The sequence below is a fragment of the Cricetulus griseus genome, chromosome 5, assembly GCF_003668045.3.
Source record: "Cricetulus griseus strain 17A/GY chromosome 5, alternate assembly CriGri-PICRH-1.0, whole genome shotgun sequence".
Taxonomy (NCBI): domain Eukaryota; kingdom Metazoa; phylum Chordata; class Mammalia; order Rodentia; family Cricetidae; genus Cricetulus; species Cricetulus griseus.
In genome coordinates, this window is record NC_048598.1 from 182,240,400 (window position 1) to 182,258,622 (window position 18,223).

General features: G+C 50.0%; 1 protein-coding gene across 26 annotated transcripts in view; it reads right to left on the reverse strand.

The window, feature by feature from the left end:
- Klc1 (kinesin light chain 1) overlaps positions 1-18,223 on the reverse strand; it is a 46,975-nt gene that overhangs the window by 5,558 nt on the left and 23,194 nt on the right. For 3 of the 26 annotated variants that reach the window (XM_027416705.2, XM_035445319.1, XM_035445322.1), the window contains exons 8-14: positions 16,836-17,009; positions 16,648-16,747; positions 14,823-14,872; positions 14,673-14,740; positions 12,685-12,793; positions 10,506-10,667; positions 4,480-4,610 (exon numbers count right to left, since the gene is read on the reverse strand). In XM_027416705.2, the coding sequence (XP_027272506.1) occupies positions 4,480-4,610; positions 10,506-10,667; positions 12,685-12,793; positions 14,673-14,740; positions 14,823-14,872; positions 16,648-16,747; positions 16,836-17,009 (794 nt within the window). Of the gene's footprint in view, positions 1-4,478; positions 4,611-5,298; positions 5,860-6,417; positions 6,468-10,505; positions 10,668-12,684; positions 12,794-14,672; positions 14,741-14,822; positions 14,873-16,647; positions 16,748-16,835; positions 17,010-18,223 lie in introns of those variants that run through there. The other 23 variants (XM_027416714.2, XM_035445328.1, XM_035445334.1 and 20 more) reach the window with 13 other exon arrangements.

Genomic DNA, 18,223 nt, shown 5'->3' on the forward strand with positions numbered 1-18,223 from the left:
AAGCAAATGGAAAAATTATATTTAACCAATACTTATAAGGAGGTCACCCTCAAACAATGTTATGCATATAAAACGCTGAGTATGTGGGTTTACAGGTATAGCTCAGCACTTGGGCGCAGCTCTATGGGTGTGTTTAATGAGCAAAAGGCCTCAGTATGTGCATCCCAGCACCAGACACCAATCGCTAGCTCCCAGGCCAGGTATACCTAGAACACACCGTTCCATGCCTTAGTGCCCTTCATCTTCTGCTTAGGGCTAGGGTGACAGCTACACTTCACTAGCTGAATTTGGGCCACTGAGAGAGCTGTGGATTTATCAGGTGAGATGACCATGGAGTCTGTCACCTTAGACTAAGCTCTATATGCCAGCACAGACATGTCCTTCACAATAAGTCCCAGCTGCTCCAGCTCTTGGGTATGCTCAGAGCACCCACGAAACAGGGCAGGTTCCAGGGTTGCTAAGGTAATGTCGACACCCAGTGGCCAATCCAGATGTCTAACAAAGAGGCAAAGCAGAAATGCTACTCTGGCTCAGAAGGAGACGAAGCTCTCGCCTGGTGCACGTGTGTGCAGCTGCACAGGGCTATGATCGTAAGCATCCGAATGACAATTACACACTTTTCCATCACACAAGGAGACTGATCCAGCTTTGACACTACTTGAGGTGACTATAGCTCTAATATTCTTAAAAATGACTACATCAGTCTAGTGGTATTCTGAGGGCATTCCCAGGGATGTGCCATGAGACACTCTACATAAAAGCCCATCACGGTGGAGCCTGCTCAGACCCAGTGGCTAGGGTACAAGCAGGGCAGGCTCCTTACCAGGAAGCAATCTTCTGTGGCTTTGCCGGGTGGCAGTGGTTCACACCTCTAAACCCAGCACTTGGAAGCAGAGGCAGGCAGAGCTCTGTGAGTTCAAAGCCAGCCTGGTCTACAAAGAAAATTCCAGAAAGGCCAAGGCAGCAAAGTGGCCCCTGCGTACCTTGTCTCTGTCCCATGACACTGGAAACTACTAGGGTCTGAGTGTTCCAGTACAGCCACGCATGAGTGCTGGGATTAAAGGCATAGATGCACACCTCAGTTTTACGTGTTGTGTGGCATATAACCCAAGTCACTGAGAAACAGCATGTAAACCACCCCACTCCATGAGGGATGGCCACACAAGGCTGCTGCTGTTCAAGGACGATTCCACGCACTCTCTCTTGAGCAGGGCATTCCAGAACTGACCGCACACTAAGAGTCAGTCTCCCGAAGAACAGAACCACCACTTGGATGGTGGGCCCAGCCCAGGCTTGCGGGTGCAGACCTGCAATCCCAGCTACTCAGGTGGCTGAGACAGGAGGATCACAAAGTCAAGGCTAGCCTGGGCTACAGAGTGAGTCCCTGCCTCAAAATCCAAATAAAAAGCTGGCAGCTGTTAGGTCTCAGAGTGTCCGTGTATCTACTAAGGAGCTGGACTACAGAAGGGTTTGTGGCCACTAGACAAAAGCCAGCATTCCTCGGGGACTCCAGAAATTGGTTCCGATCTGCCAAAAAGGAGTCATTTCCCTTACCTCTGGCTGAAGGGACACAGGGCTACCTGTGGCGCCCTCTGAGCACATCAAAGCCCATGCAGGTCTCCAGGCTCCACAAGTACCTGTCACACATTTCCCAGCAGCGCTGGTCTCCTTACCACACACTTGATTTGTCCACCACTGGACCCTCTCTCTCTTGCTATCTCCACCTTTCTCTCCTCTCCCAACTCCCTGGCCATGTCCAGTCTGCTCTCTTTTCTCCCTGCTCTAGATTCTTCCAGGTGTCTCTGGGTATTTCCTCTCTCGTTCACAATAAAAACCTTCCCTCTAGGAATGCAGCAGCGAAGCTGGCAGGTCTTTGCTCTGCGCCCTCACACACAAGCTCAACAGTGGGGCATTTGCCCAGCACAGGTCTGACCCTGGATTCTACCTGAGTACTCTGGCCAGCCTGAGAGAAACAGGCCAGCAGCCACCAAGCTCTCCCTCAATGCTTGAAGAAGTGCAAGTGTGTACCCTCTCAAGCTTCCTACAACAGACGCTGCCTTGCTGACCCTACAGACATCTAGAAGCGCTTCATCGCAGGGGCAGCTGGCACAGTTGCCCTCACAGCCAGAGGCCAGCACAAGGCAGTCCGCCTCACACACTTCCAGGCAGTGTTCAGAGAATGCATCTTCCAGGTGTTTACGATATCATGAACACTCAGACCCTCCAGGACACAGCTGGCCAGCACACAACTACTAATAAGAATCAAAGTGCGCCTCCTGCCTCAGGCCCACCTGTATCCCAGAATCCACTATGAACCCAAAGAGACTTCTGGAGGGACAGCAGCCAAGAGTGTAACACATGCACACGACGGGCTGCACCTATCGTAGCCCAATGCCCAGCTACGGGACCAGGCAGGGAGAGAAATACGGATCCTCATATAATGACACTGAGAATGATAGTGGACCTTTCAGAAAGCAAACACCAGCAGAGTGGTTTGGAAAACAACTCTAACTTCCAGCATGGTCTCCAAAGGCCTCTGCAAAACTCACAGCTCCAGAGTCCTAAGCACAGCGGTATCACAGACAGCTTGTAAAACTGCATTCCTAAGCATTTCTACGGAAGTCTGGGATATAGAAAATGGCTGACAAGGCTCCAGAGAATGTCCCCAAATGCGGGACAGCTGGCATCACAAAAGACAAGGCATGGGTAGTTTGTCATGGAGCAGCAGAAGCCCAAGAGCCCTGGCTGTGTGCCACCTTTTAGAAAACCCCTTTGACAGCGTAGATGCTACCGCCCGAAGCCATGACTTACGCACCTTTCCTTAAACTCAGGGAAGCCCAGAGTTTTTTTAAAAGCTACAGTTTTTGAAAAGCCTTATAACAAAATCACAAAACTCAAGCCTCATTAAAAACCTCAAAAAAACTCATTGTTTATCCCATAATCCCTGCCTGCATTAGGAAGATCATAGCTTCCATTCCGGAAGGTGAGTTGTAACGAAGTTAAGCCAATGTTAACTTAGAAACGATATCGGGGACTATGTCTGCTGACTAGTGGCTTTTGTAGGGCTGTGTGCGTGTGCGTGTGTGTGTGTGTGTGTGTGTGTGTGTGTGTGTGTGTGTGTGTGTGTGTGGTGTGTGTGTGTGTGTGTGTGTGTGTGTGTGTGAGTGTGTGTGTGTGTGTGTGTGTGTGTGTGTGTGTGTGTGTGTGTGTGTGTGTGTGTGTGTGTGTGGTGTGTGTGTGTGTGTGTGTGTGTGTGTGTGTGTGTGTGTGTGTGTGTGTGTGTGTGTGTGTGTGTGTGTGTGTGTGTGTGTGTGTGTGTGTGTGTGTGTGTGTGTGTGTGTGTGTGTGTGTGTGTGTGTGTGTGTGTGTGTGTGTGTGTGTGTGTGTGTGTGTGTGTGTGTGTGTGTGTGTGTGTGTGTGTGTGTGTGTGTGTGTGTGTGTGTGTGTGTGTGTGTGTGTGTGTGTGTGTGTGTGTGTGTGTGTATGTGTGTGTGTGTGTGTGTGTGTGTGTGTGTGTGTGTGTGTGTGTGTGTGTGTGTGTGTGTGTGTGTGTGTGTGTGTGTGTGTGTGTGTGTGTGTGTGTGTGTGTGTGTGTGTGTGTGTGTGTGTGTGTGTGTGTGTGTGTGTGTGTGTGTGTGTGTGTGTGTGTGTGTGTGTGTGTGTGTGTGTGTGTGTGTGTGTGTGTGTGTGTGTGTGTGTGTGTGTGTGTGTGTGTGTGCACATGAGTGTGGGTGCACTCTCCTTTGTGCACATGGGTGGAGTCCCAGGTCACCTTCAGGTGTCTTCCTCGCTCTCTTTCCACCTTATCTGAGACAGTCTTTGAACCTGGAGCGGGCCACTTTGGTGACTGGCTAGCCAGGACACCTCCAGCACCCAATTTTCTCTGCCTCCCACTTCGTGAATGCAGGGATCTGAACTCAGGTCCTCAGGCTTGAGCAGAAAGCACTTTACACACCATTTTCCCAGACTGGTTTTCTTTTTAAAGTATATGTGTGTGCCGCGTGCACGCGCACACACACACACACACACACACACACACATACACACACACACACCTGTGCCATGACGTATGGAGATCAGAGGGCAACCTGTAGGAGTCAGTTCTCTTCTACCGTATGGGTCCTGAGGGCTGACTGTCCTGGTGGCAAGTCCCTTTAACCCCGAATCCATTTCATGGGCCCCCCTTTTACTTTTTGAGTGTCACTGTACCCTATGCTGGGCTCTGGAACGCCGAGATTACGGGTGTGAACCACCATGCCTGGCTCACTTGTCACCAAGGAGGCTCTCTCTGAACAGAATCGAGGCACTCCACCAGTTCCCTCTGAGCCTGACCAGCCGGCTTCCCAGCTGCTTCTCAACCTGCCCTGGAAAGGTTGAGCACCCAACCCTCGGGACCAACTCTGAGCCCCAGGGAGGCAGCTCTGCGGCCGCGGTGCAGTACCGCATGCTGGCGGAAGAGGGCGCTGAGGAGATAGTTACCCAGGGTTCCTCGGCTCACTGTCCCGTGCACTTCCTCCCTTCAGCTTCCTAACCAGCTTCTCACTGCTGCGTCTAATGGAAGCCCGGAGTTTGCTAAAGGAGCCACTGCGCTTTAAAGATCCAGTGCCATCCTGAAAAACACGTGAACAAGTGTGAAGCCCTGGGTGTCCCCTCTTGCCCCACGCTCAGCCCGATGACCCCAGCTGCTGCCAGGCACGGGCTGGCAAGTGAGTCCTGCTGAAGCCACCAGACTGCGGTGTGCATGAGCACGTTAAAAACAACCCATGACCAGGAACCCTTTGAAAATGAAGGATCCCAGCAGAAGCAGCCATATTCCCAAGGAGAGCGAGCCCACTGCTGTCTTAGGACAAAGGATAGCACGGGGCCAGGAGAACTAAGGCCTCTCCCAGCACGGCCAGCCACGGGGATCCGTGTTGCACAAGCATGTGTGCACCGGGCAGGAAAGTGGCCAGGGCGCCACACCTCACGGAGACAAGGTCCTCCCAACAGACTCGCGCAGGGAATTAGATGCGTCAACTCTAAATGTGGCTCCAAGTTTTTAAATAAAACGCTCATTTTTAGGCAAATACTAAAAGTCCTGAGACACCTGTAGGGAGTGAAAGAGCAGCCAGCTGTCCCCATAGCCAACCAGACACTACAGAGACACCCGGCAGAGGCTGGACAGGAAGTCAAATGCAGAGTGGGAACCCCTCGCATAGCAGCGTTTATCTCAGAGCGGTCCCTCAGGGAATCTCAGGAGCCGCTGCTGCATCCCAGAAGACTGAGAGATGTACAGAGCAGACAGACGCAAGACACAGGTCAGTTGGAGTGAGTTTATTAGAAGTTAGAAAGACACAAATACACACATCACAGAGCACTTAAAGATTAGTAGAGAAAAGCAGAAATGCCAAAATCCCACACCAAGACTACACAGCAATCTACTTCAGTGTGTCCTGGGGAGGCCCTGGGCAGGGACACTGGCCAGGTCTGTAAGGACGACAGGGAGGTGCAGCACATGCCTCACTCTACAGCTCAGTGACTGCACAGGTCACTATCATGCCACTGTAATAGACCTGCGTGACACTAACACCTGTCATCAGGGTGAACGGCTACTCTCTCTTAACTGTTAAACTTGCGTGTTACACAGTAAATGGGTTTATTAACACAGCTGATATTTCTAAGTACATATCTGGCAAAGCTACATGTATCCAGAGATCAAGACCCCAAGGGACAGCAGCACCGAGAGGAATGGCCAGTCCCGGGGTGCAGCTGACAAGCTCCTAGGGGCTGCTAGACACAGCGGGCAGCACTGGAGGGGCCGGAGCAGGCGCTGCCCGTCATGCAGGAGCAGTGCGGGGGGCACCGGGCGGGCGGCTAGGCCTGTCAGACAGAAAGAGAGAAGCAGGTGAGGCTGGAGGAGACAGCGCCACAGGCCCCGCCCCACAAGATTGCTCTACAGTATTTCTAGGTCACAGATCTCAGCTGCTCGTACTCAGCGACCTGGCACTCCCTGCTCTACCAGGCTGGCACAGCAGGTGCTGGGTCCAGGGCATGTGAGGAAACTGAGGCCAGCTTTCCGTAACTGTTGAGCACGCACCAGCGTTGTGTTAGAAATCTCCTCAGTACTTACTATGGAGAGTTCCACAAGTTTGGACAGAAGGGAGATTTGGAGGTGAGGGACAGGAAAGGCCGAATGTGGAAGATGCCATTAAACTTCTCCTGTCTTGCTGCTTTCTCTAAACCATCATGGACTCCCCGCAGCCTGATGACTTTCAGTCTCTTAAAAACACTAACATCCTAGACATGTCGAAAACTTGAAGACCCAGTGGCTTTAAAAGTTGACAGCACATGTGAGACATGCAGATGCCTCCTGGGTCTCCCAGACTTTGGAAAGGCGCACAGACAGCTGGGCCTGGCCGCCCGCTCGCTCAGACTCACCATGGACGCTGAGCAACTCATTTAACCAGCCCGAGCTTCATCTTTCTCATCTTTAAACGGAAAAATAAAACTTGTTACCAATGCCTCCTGAATGCCAGGGGGACAGAACACATCAGTTCCCACTGTTTGTCAAGAGAAGATGCTGAATGGTCCACAGCTCCCCACACAGCAAGAGCCTCCTGCCCGCATGGTGCTGCGCCCGTAAATGCTGGCCTCCCTCCCTGGGTTCAAATGGATGACAGTGGACTCTTCCTCAGCCACCCCACCTTGCTCACTCAAGTGGCAGCAGGCACGTCTACTCCTGAGGCTCATTCCCTCCCATCCCATGGATGACCTGAGCACCTGCACCCAGGTGGGTGGGTAATGGGCCATGTAAAACTCAAGCAGACAAACACCATGAGCATGGTTCAGGCCTGGAGCCTCATGGGTTCTGACACTGCTTTATACAGCCACAGACATTCACACTGCATGAACCCTTTTTAAAAATCACACTTATTGTGTGTGTGCACTTACATGTAAAGTGCACGTGTGGAGTTCAGAGGATAATCTGTCCACCATGTGGGTCCTGAGGGTTAAATTCAGGTCACTTAAGTGACAAGTGTCTTTACCCACTGAGCGGTTTGCAAGCTCTTAAAGTGGGTTTCTGAATCACAGACTATACTGATTCTAGTATTATCTCTGTACAGTAGAATTGAGGGTGGCACTTTCATAACTTCTTTCAATATATTCTAGTTGCCTTCTTAGCATAACTTCATAAATAGAAATCTCTGCATTAACAGTTGTCTCATATATTAAAACTTGTAAAAGGCAAGCCAAGCCTGGTGGCACATATCTTTAATTCCAGAGCTCAGGAGTCAGAGGCAGCAGATCTGTGATTCCAGCCAACCAGGGCTACTGTAAAACCCTGTCTCAAAAAACAGAACTAAAAACAACAACAACAACAACAAAACAGGTGGCGCACACCTTTAATCCCAGCACTCGGGAGGCAGAGGCAGGTGACCTCTGTGAGTTCAAGGCCAGCCTGGTCTACAGAGAGAGTTCCAGGATAGCCAGGGCTACACAGAAAAGCCTTGTCTCAGAAACAAACAAACAACAACTTATAAAAGTCAGGCACTGTGGTACTGGTCTACAATTCCCACGGCTGGGGAAACTACCACAGGAAGGGCGTGAGTCTGACAGCACTGTCTCAAACAAAACAGTAAAACAGGCAGGGACACAGCTCAGTCAAAGAGCCCCTCCTTTACATGTGGATTGGATGGTTTAATCCCTAGTACTCAGCACACGCCCACACACACACACACACACACACACACACACACACACACACATGCCCACTCACTCACACACTCACACACTCACACACAGACTCTCATACACACTCACACACACACTCACCTACACTCACACACACCACACACACGCATGCACACAGAGACACACGCCCACTCACTCACACACTCACACACGTAGAAACAGCACAAGTGCAATGTGAAGTAAGCGGAGGCAGGCAAGAGGCTACTTCTGAAGGGCTTAGGAAAAAGGGCAGCAAAGATGGAGGCTGTCCTTGGGGGCTCAGGGCCCACAGAGAACTGAACATGTGTGCTGCATGTGTGACCGTCAGGACAACCGTCAGCAGAGTGATTTTACACAAGACAGCCCAGTGCTGCTCCACGCCGGCTGGGACGCAGTGCCCATGGCTGACACACACTTCACAACAGACACAGAATCCCACGGATAGAGGCTAAAACAAGGAAACTCACTTTTACCTAGAAAAGAGTGCATGGCCACAAAGCGCCTACTTTCTCAGAAATGCACTCTACTAAAGACCACCGCAATGGCAGTGCCTGCTAGAGCCCCAACTCATCCCTCAGGAAGCCTGAGGGAGCCCCGTTTTTTGTGGGGTGTCATCACCATCAGCACTATGCACACTGACGAGGGAGAGCTGTATTCCCAGACAGGTCCCAGGCAGACTCAGAATGCCCCATGTCTTCATGCCCTAGCTCTCCTCTGCTAGCACACAGGCCAGACCTTCCAGAGCCGTGGTTAATACCTAGCAAGCCATGTCTGTGACAAACATCATCCTGTTTTAAATGCGACTTCTGAACGCTGAGGAAAAGTTTTGAACCCCATATGAATGGTGCCCGTGATTCGGTCAATCACCACCTTGTTCCTGGGAACACACTCTGGCTGACTCTGTAACCACCAAGAGAACACAGGATGGAGCAGTTCAGTATTTTAAAGAGCATAGCCAGGCAGTGGCAATGCAAACTTTTAATTCCAGCACTTAGGAGTCAGAGGCAGGCTGATCTCTGAGATCAAGGCCAAACCAGTCTATACAGCAAGTTTCAAGCCAGCCAGGGCTATAGTAATAAAAAAAAAAAAAAAAAAAAAAAAAAAAAAAAAGAATGCATATGGGCAGGATATGATACAGCTCAGTGGAAGGAACTTGCTTAGCACATGTAAGGCCTTATATTCAATACCCAGTAGCACATAAATACAAAAGCAAAATGAAGTATGATTTTAAGCTAAGCATGTTGTGTGCAACCGTATTCCCAGCAGCCAGAAGGCTGGGGTAGGAGGAATCTATATTCAAGGACAACTTGGACTGTATACTGAAATTCCATAAACAAGCTATGGACACAGTTCAGTGATAGCACACTTGTCTAACATGCATGAAGCCCTGAGTTCAATCCCTAGAGCATACATGTATACACTCACATGCAAGCACAAGCACACTCATGCGCACACACACACACACACACACACACACACACACACACACTCCACTCTGAGAGGAACTGCTCCATCACAGCCTGGCAGGGAAAGTTCCAAGTACCCTCTCCTGCAAGAAAAAGCATCACCACTTCCTTCCCATGTGTCCTCCAGGCAGGTGTGGAACTCAGCTAGGTCACTGGCACTGGACGCACATACATACAGACCTAGAAATACTGTCTCAAGAGAGAGTTCCCCAGAACTTCACTCAGGAGTACTAAAATCTGTAAGCAAGCCACTGGCCACCAAGCAGGACAGGCTGTCTGGACAAAGCATGCAGGAACGGGAGAACCGTGTACGTACAGTACATGGCTCCCACAGGACAGGCATGGGCAGGCAGCCCCGGGCCTCTGCTGCAGATTGGGACCATTGCCCAACAAGGCTCAAATCAACGTGGATGCTGTTGGCTGTCTTGGCACAGAAAAATCCAAAACAAGAAAGCTGCTACACAGAGAGCGAATGTCCCTCCTGAATCTGGCTACTAACTTTTGCAAATGATGCATAATCAAGACGCTGGCTCCTCCCAAACTGCTACAACTCAGGAAATTCTAAAGACTCAGTCAGTCCAAGGAGGACTCTAAGAAAGTCCCAAGCTACAATTTGATAAAAACCACACACCGACAGCTAGCCATACCACCAGTGCAACTTCAGGCTATCAGGAATACCCCCAGCGAGCTGAATCTGCTCCCACTCTCCTTGAAAATAGGTCCAAAGACACCAGCTCACCATACGAGTCTTCACTCACGTCCCATGTGAAGGCCACACGCTGCCCACAACCCCAGGTAGAAAGCAGTGGTAAGGATGTCCCAGGGAAGGCCAGGAGAGCAGGCCCACACAACCCTCAGACACCGGCTAGTCTCATGGACCATGGAGGTGGAGTATACAACAACCCCTAACGCTGCTGCTGAGCTCTCTCTGGAAAACAGTTCCCACTGGACAGCATTTCCCCTCAAAGCTCTCTAACAGCCCCAGGGCAGCCTCCTCAGTGGCGTCAGGAGCGCTGAGTTAGCAAGGAAATGGACAGGTTAGGAAAGCTAGTTAGTTGTCAGCCATAGCCATCCCTAGGTTTGCACAGCCAGCATGCTCAGTCAGCAAGCACACATGCTCTACCAAAGGCCAGTCGGCTTCCATAGATTCCCGTGAGAACCACTGCAAGCAGCAGAGCTTCAGCATTAGCAGAAGTTAGGAACTTACAGAAAGCTTCCCTGATTAATTTGCAAAAAATGGAGAATCTAGCATGAGACAGAACAGCCAGCAAGTGCTGCTGGGGGCAGGCGGGCGGCAGCCCGAGCGCGTCAGCCGCGCGCTGTACTTACCCCGTTCCACTCTACGCTCATACTCACTTCCTCCCCGCCGTCAGGGCCACTCTCGTACTTGACCACGTCCGAGTGGAGACTCTCCCGGCTCCTCCGCTTCTCCATGTTCTCAGGGTCATTCAGCACTTCAGCCACTCTCTGTTTGTGAACAGTGTCAAGACCCTGTGAGCCAGGCAGGGGAGAGCGGTTTGACCTGTTAGCACTTACATCTCGGAAGACCTCTCAGACCTGGGACAAAGAGTCAGATTCCTTTACTTTTTGTTTGTTTGTTTTTGTTTCTCGAGACAGGGTTTCTCTGTGTAGCTTTGGAGCCCATCCTGGAACTCACTCTGGAGACCAGGCTGGCCTTGAACTCACAGAGATCTGCCCGCCTCTGCCTCCCGAGTGCTGGGATTAAAGGCGTGCGGCACCAACGCCGGCTCTACCTGCACTCTGAGCACTTTATTATCCTCTAATTATTTACTGTTGCCCGCCACAGAGCCATGCGGGAGAGGTCAGAGGGCATCACCGAGTCAGTAGGTTCTCTCCTTCCACCTTCATGTAAGTTTATGGGGCACAGAACTCAGGCTGTCAAGCCTGCACAGCAAGCACCTTCACCCAGTGAGCCCTCATTATCTCAGTGGCCCCAAAGATACCAATCCTTAAATTGCCAGAACAAACTCAGATCAGTGGTTCCTGGGGATGGGCTTTGGGCTTTCTATGGTCACAGTGAGAGGTGTGAGTTACGGGTCCCCAAAGCTCCTGAGCTTTGACACAGGACTGCACACTGTCCCCCACGTAGGCAAGTTGGTGTAATGAACCCCGGTACTTTCAGCACTTGGAGGGCAGAGAGGAGGATGAAGAGTTCAAGGCCAGCCTGGTTATGTTAGGCCTACATTTAAAACAAAACAAGTGCTGTAAGCAAATAGTGAGCTCCAGGTAACGATAGCCACACTAGAGCATCTGGACTAGAAACACAGCTAAGTGCTTGCCCAGAATGCACACTGGGCACTTGGGAGGGGTGGGCAGGAAGACCAGAGGCTCAAGGCTGACCAGTCTGTCTCAAATAATAACAAGTAACCCTGGCACCTTCCCATCTTTCCCTGTGATGTGTGACAGGATGCTTCTATGACAGGACCTGTCCTATCCCTGGTTGCTCTTCCAGAGGACCCGGGTTCAATTCCCAGCACCCACATGGCAACTCATAACTGTCTGTAACTCCAGTCCCGGGGATCTGACACCTTCACACCAATGCACATAAAATACAGTTAAAGGAAAAAACACTATGAGAGGGTGATGAGAGCATCCAATCAAAACACAGGACACAAGCGCATGAAAAGGCCACATTGATACCCAGGCTTTCCTTCTGGTTTGTCTTGGAGACAGGGTCTCTCTACGTAGCCCTGGCTGTGCTGGGATTCACTATGTAGGACAAGGCTGGACTCAGACTCACTGCCAGGTGCTGGGATTACAGGTATATGACACACCATGCCCAGCAAATCCATGTTCTTTTGTTTTTTTTGTCTTTTCTTTTGGGGTCTGTTTTTTTGTTTTGTTTTGTCTTTGAGACAGGGTCTCTCTATGTAGCCCTCACTGGCCTGGAATTCACTATTTATACCAGGCTGTCCATAAACTCACAGAGATCCTCCTGCTTCTGCCACTGAAATCCTAGGATTGAAGGCTTGCACTACCACGCCCAGAACCAGATGTTTTTACATTTAATTTTTTTTGTTTGTTTGTTTAAGATTTATTTATTATGTACAGTGTTCTGCCTGCATGTATGTCTTCACGCCAGAAGAGGGCACCAGATCTCACTACAGATGGTTGTGAGCCACCATGTGGTTGCTGGGAATTGAACTCAGGACCTTTGGAAGAGGAGGTAATGCTCTTAACCCCTGAGCCATCTCTCCAGCTCTATAGTTCATTTTTTTTTTATTTGTGTGTGTATATGTATGACCAATCAGGGTTACAACGCAAAACCTTGCCTCCCAAATAAATAAAAAAAAAAAAAAAAATAGGTAGGTAGGTAGATAGATAAGATAGACAGACAGACAGATCTTTTTTCCTGCAGTCAAGTCCATAGTCCTATGCATGTGACAAGTGTCCTCACAGAGCCTGAGCCAAAATCAAGCCTTCAATTACAACCACATAAAAGGTCATCATGTTCCAACACACGAGTCTGCAGAAGTGTCAAGCACACCTGTTTACGTGACCTCATGGCAGCTTCTTCCAATGTCTCTGCAGCTTCAAATTTCCCCTGCCGTCGGTAAAGTGCTCCAAGGTTTTTCAAAGTGGTTGTGACAGTAGGACTGTAAGGAATACACAAACACAGAACCATTATGTGCAATGCCCAGGACAGCTACTACCAACAGCATGTCTGAGCTGTGTGTTTTAGTGACAATGTGGTACCTCTCCAGGAATGCTTTGGTGCAGGACACTAAGGACAGTGATTTAACATTCTAAAATATGTTCTCTACTCCAGCAGCCTGGTGCTCAGTGCTGTTAGCCCCTACGGCTCTCTACAGAACCCCAGAGCATTCTCCCAGAGCCTGACCGTGCACAGTCTGCTGGCATGGCCACAGAAGTATGTGGCTAGTCTACCCAGTGGTCAGCACATTCCCCTGCAGGCAAAACTTGGTCTGTGCTGGGCATATCTCAGAGTCTCACCCCAACCTCCTGACCTGACAGCTATGGCAGACAGTTTGTAAAGGAAGCAGGGGCTGGGACACAGGACATGAGTGCGGCCTCATTAGACAGAGAAGTTTTGCTAAAAGATGGAAATAAGGGACCACGGACATGTTCAGTGGGTCAAGGGCTGCACAAGCATGAGGACCCGATTTTGGGTCCCCAGTGCTTACACCTTCACCCAGTGAGCCCTTGGACAGAGCCAAGCATGGAGATATGCCTGTACCCAGTGCTTACACAGAGCCAAGCATGGAGATATGCAGCACACACACACACACACACACACACACACACAGGGGCATACACACACACACACACACACACACAGGGGTACACACACACACACACAGGGGCACACACACACACATGGGCACACCCACAGGGGGGCACACACACACACATAGGGCACACACACACACACAGGGGCACACACAGGGGCACACACACACACAGGGGCACACAGACACACACACACAGGGGCGCACACACACACACAGGGGCAGGCACACACACACACACACACACACACACACACACACACACACACACACACACAGGGGCACACACACACATAGGGGCTAACAGCACTGAGCATCACAAGTAGCCTGACATGATGGTATGTATGCCTGTGTGATCCTGGCACTCAGGAAGCTGAGACAGGAAGATGAAGAGCTTAAGGCCAGTATAGATTACACAGCAAGACACCATCTCAAGATAAATAAAATCAGAAATAATACAAAGCTGTATTCTGAGAGGTACTGTCCCCTTGCTGATGATGCAGAAATAAAGATGGCACCCTGCAAGTTCCTCAGTCAAGTGCATGAGAGAAGGAAACATGAATCCCATCCATTGCAGTGAGTGTGAAGGGGACCCAAAGGAAGAATTTGTGACAAACTGGGGTCCGACAAGTTTGCCTGATGTAGGGCAGTAGGACACTAAAGGGAGCTAAGCAAGGGAATGTCCGCAGGGTTCTAGGCCAGCAGCAGGCATGGGTGGGGCACATGGCCCACAGTGGACCCCACCCTTTTCCCAGAGCATCAAGGGCACCCACACCACCCTGTGCAGACAGAGGCTGGACAAGGGCTGGCTGCCAGGCCCACAGCTGCTGAAGGCTCTTCATTAAGTGTCCCCTGCTCCTTCAGTTAAGTGTTTGTAGATAAAGAACATTGATGGCCCCACCCACCCAGCTGTAGTGAGTTGTGTCCAGGTAAATGCAAATGATCTCAGTGACAAAAAATAGGTGTTTATGTTACTTTAACCTCTTTTTTTTAAGGCAGGGTCTCACTTTGCAGCCCTGGCTAGTCTGAAACTCCCTATTCTAACCTCAGACTCACAAAGATCCCTCTGCATATGCCTCTCACACACTGACTTAAAGGTATGTGTTACCGTACCCAATTGCTTTTTTAACTTTTTACTAATTATTATTATTATTATCATCATGAGTAATACATGTGTGTAGGCACACATGAACATAACCCTCTGGAGCCTGGCTGGCAGACTTACCTATCCACTTTGCAGGCTTTGTACCAGCCACCGTACTCTCCAAAAGAAGTCCCGTCCCTCTGCTTTCCCTAATTGTAACAGAGAATGGAGTGAGTGGAGACTGGCTGCCGTGCATCCGGCTCAGAGGCCCCGCACACAGCCAAATCTTACTTTGCACTCTTCTCTCTCTTCCGCGTGCATCCAAATGGGCTTGTTTTCATCTAGGGAAGAAAAACAACATAGTACTTTATAAATTAAAGAATAAGAAAACTGGAGCCGGGCGGTGGTGGCTCATGCCTTTAGTCCCAGCACTCGGGAGGCAGAGGCAGGTGGATCTCTGTGAGTTCGAGACCAGCCTGGTCTACAAGAGCTAGTTCCAGGACAGCCTCCAAAGCCACAAAGAAGCCCTGTCTTCTCAGGAATTTTTTTTCGTGTGTGTGTGTGTGTGTGTGTGTACACATGTATGTTTTGCATGTATGTGGTCACACACGTGTGGGAGTATATTCGTGCATGGGTGGGCGTGCACACGGAGACCCCAGGTTGGCGTCTGGAGTCCTCCTATCACTCTTTCCGATTTGTTCAATGAGCAGGGTCTTTCAATAAACCCAGAACTCAGGATACAGTTTGTCTCTCTAGCCAACTTGCTCTAGAGATTTTGTTTTCTCTGCTGAGGCTGGCTACCAGACTGTCCAGAATCTCCACAGGGCCTGAAGATCTGAGCACAGCAAGCACTTGCTCACTCATCCTCTCCCTAGCCTAGTTTTGACTGGTCCAGTTCACCCTGGACACCAGAAGGAGATGGCTATAAATGTCTTGCACTGAGACTGTCACATAAAGAACGCATCCTTACGGGACAGATGTTGGACTCTGGAAAACATTCATGCATATAGAAGTAATTTGGTTTTTGGGGGGTTGGGGTTCCAGACAGGGTTTTTCTGTGTAGCCCTGGCTGGCCTTGAACTCGCAGAAATCCGCCTGCCTCTGCCTCCTGAGTGCTAGGATTAAAGGCGTACACCACCGCCTACCAAAATTTAAAATAAATAAGTACTAATTAATAGAAACTCCCTCTGGATCCATCCTGTGAACTTCCTGCACGCTCATAATTGCCTTCTGAATGTTTCATGTGACACTTTGTAAAGGAAATATTTAAACAAAAATTTTTTACGTCAGCTATTTAATGTGTATTTATGTATATGGGGCGCTGCCTGCATGTACACCTGCACACCAGAAGAGGGCGCCAGACCTCATTACAGGTGGTTGTGAGGCACTGTGTGCGTGCTGGGGATTGAACTCAGGACCTCTGGAAGAGCAGCCAGGGCTCTTAACTACTGAGTCATCTCTCCAGGGCCTGATTCAGCAATTTCAATTCTATAAAATACGTATTTCACTGCACATCCTTCCAGAGGTACAGGCAGAGGGTTAGCAGAGCAAGCAGAACTACCCCGGTCTCCTGAGGCACAGACTGGCACCAGCACAGCAACACTTCTTCCTCACACTGTAGGTTAAACACCTGCAGTGCCTGGAGGGTTATGAAGTAGACGGGGCCTTGTCTCCTGTGACAAACAGCTCAGCAAGTCTAGCGCACAGTGGGGAATCTGTATTTGTCACCAGTTCCCAGGGTGGCCGGAAAACTAGACAGGATGAATCCTGGAGTTGATGGCTTCAGCCGTGTCTGAAGCAAGCATAGATGCTGTAGAAATGGACTGTCACACAGCTGCTGACAGCACCCAGGCATGCTGCCATCAAGACCCCTCGCTAATGTTCATTCACTGAGCAATGCAACAGCAAGCAAGCTCCCAATGGCATGCCTTCTTTTATAAATTGTCTTGGCCATAGTGTCTCCTTCACAGCAATAGGACAACATAAAATATTATGTAAAACTTTTTGAAAAGGGGCAGTGAAATACTATGGGGACTGGGGCATTATCACCAATTTCCAGCTGGAAACACTCTTTTTAGTACATACAATTAACACATTCACTTAGAATACATCTTACCATCCACAGAACCAAACTCCCGTTCGTGTGCACGGGTGAGGATCTCCTTGTACAGCGTTTCTGCTTGTTTGAACTTCCCTTGTTTCAGATAACAGGAGGCCTTCAAATAAAACACAGCACTCAGTGCCTTCGCACAGAAACACGGCTAGAGGTTTATCTGCAGCTGCCTGTGGCCCATCTGGACATACCAGGTTATTCTTCGTCTTGGCCACATTGGGGTCATCGGGTCCTAGCTTTGTCTGGTAAATCTCCAGGGCCCTCTGGTAGTAATACTCCACCTCCTCATACTTGCCCTGGTTCTGGCACAGTAAGGCCAAGTTATTTAACTGCTTGGCTACATCCGGATGATCCTTTCCCAGAACCTGGGGTTAAAAACACAGTGATCAGAAACACCACCATCCATTCCACTGTCCACCCTCCTGCAGGCCAATCTTCTTCTGTTTTAAACATTTATTTATTATGTATACACTGTTCTGTCTGTCTGCATGTGCACCTGCACACCAGAAGAGGGGACCAGATCTCATTACAGATGGCTGTGAGCCACCATGTGGCTGCTGGGAATTGAATTCAGGACCTCTGGAAGAGCAGCCAGTGCTCTTAACCTCTGAGCCATCTGTCCAGCCCAGACGGATCTTCTAATGTATAACTTGCCATGCTCCACATGCAGGCTGGAAACCGCAGGGGACTCTCATACCACATCACAACAGAGTGGTTGGAATCTAACCTCAGCCTGAGGGGAGGGGAGGGGAGGGGAGGGGAGGGGAGGATGCTGCACTCACATCCTTAGCTCCTTTATTTTCAGGTGGGAAAACACAGCTGAAACAAGGTCTCATGATCCCCAGGCTGGGCTCGAACTCACTATGTAGACAGGGATGATCTAGAACTTTAGACTCTCCTGCCTCTGCCCACCAAGTGCTGGGATAACAGGCCTGAACCACTGGCTCTGTTTGTTTTTGTTTGTTTGTTTGTTTGTTTTGGGGGGTGGTCTCACTCTTTAGTGCATGCTAGCCTGGAACTCAATATTTAACCCAGGTTAGCCATGAACTCGTCAATCCTGCCTTGGCCTCTCAGGTGCTGGTATTACAGGGTTAAGCTTCCACACCCTTAGCTGGTTTGTCTACTTCATGGCAGGTGCCACCATGGAGCTAAGGAAGCTGGGTTGGTGAAGGCTTTGGTTACCTGCGTTACTATAAAGTCCCAGCTGACTGCCTTTCTCCAGTCAGCCCCTTCCCTACGTCTAACGCCAGAGTCTTCCCATCCTTCCCTAGCTACCTCATAAGCAAACCTGATACTCTTTTATGGCAAGTCTCACTGCCAAAAATCATCTTGCTAATCCTTTCCTTGCCTAATCCTTCCCCTAGAATACAAGGAGTGCAAGGGTTTTGTGTCTTTCCTACCCTCCTTTGAAAAGGTGCCTGGCACAAGAGGAAGAACAAACTCACACTTAATTCCCTCCAAACCCTGGTCAAGCACTAGGCAGTGGCGCATGCCTTTAATCCCAATGCTCGGAGACAGGCAGGTGAATCTGGGAGTTCCAGGCCAGCTTGGTCTACAAAGTGAGTTCCAGGACGGCCAG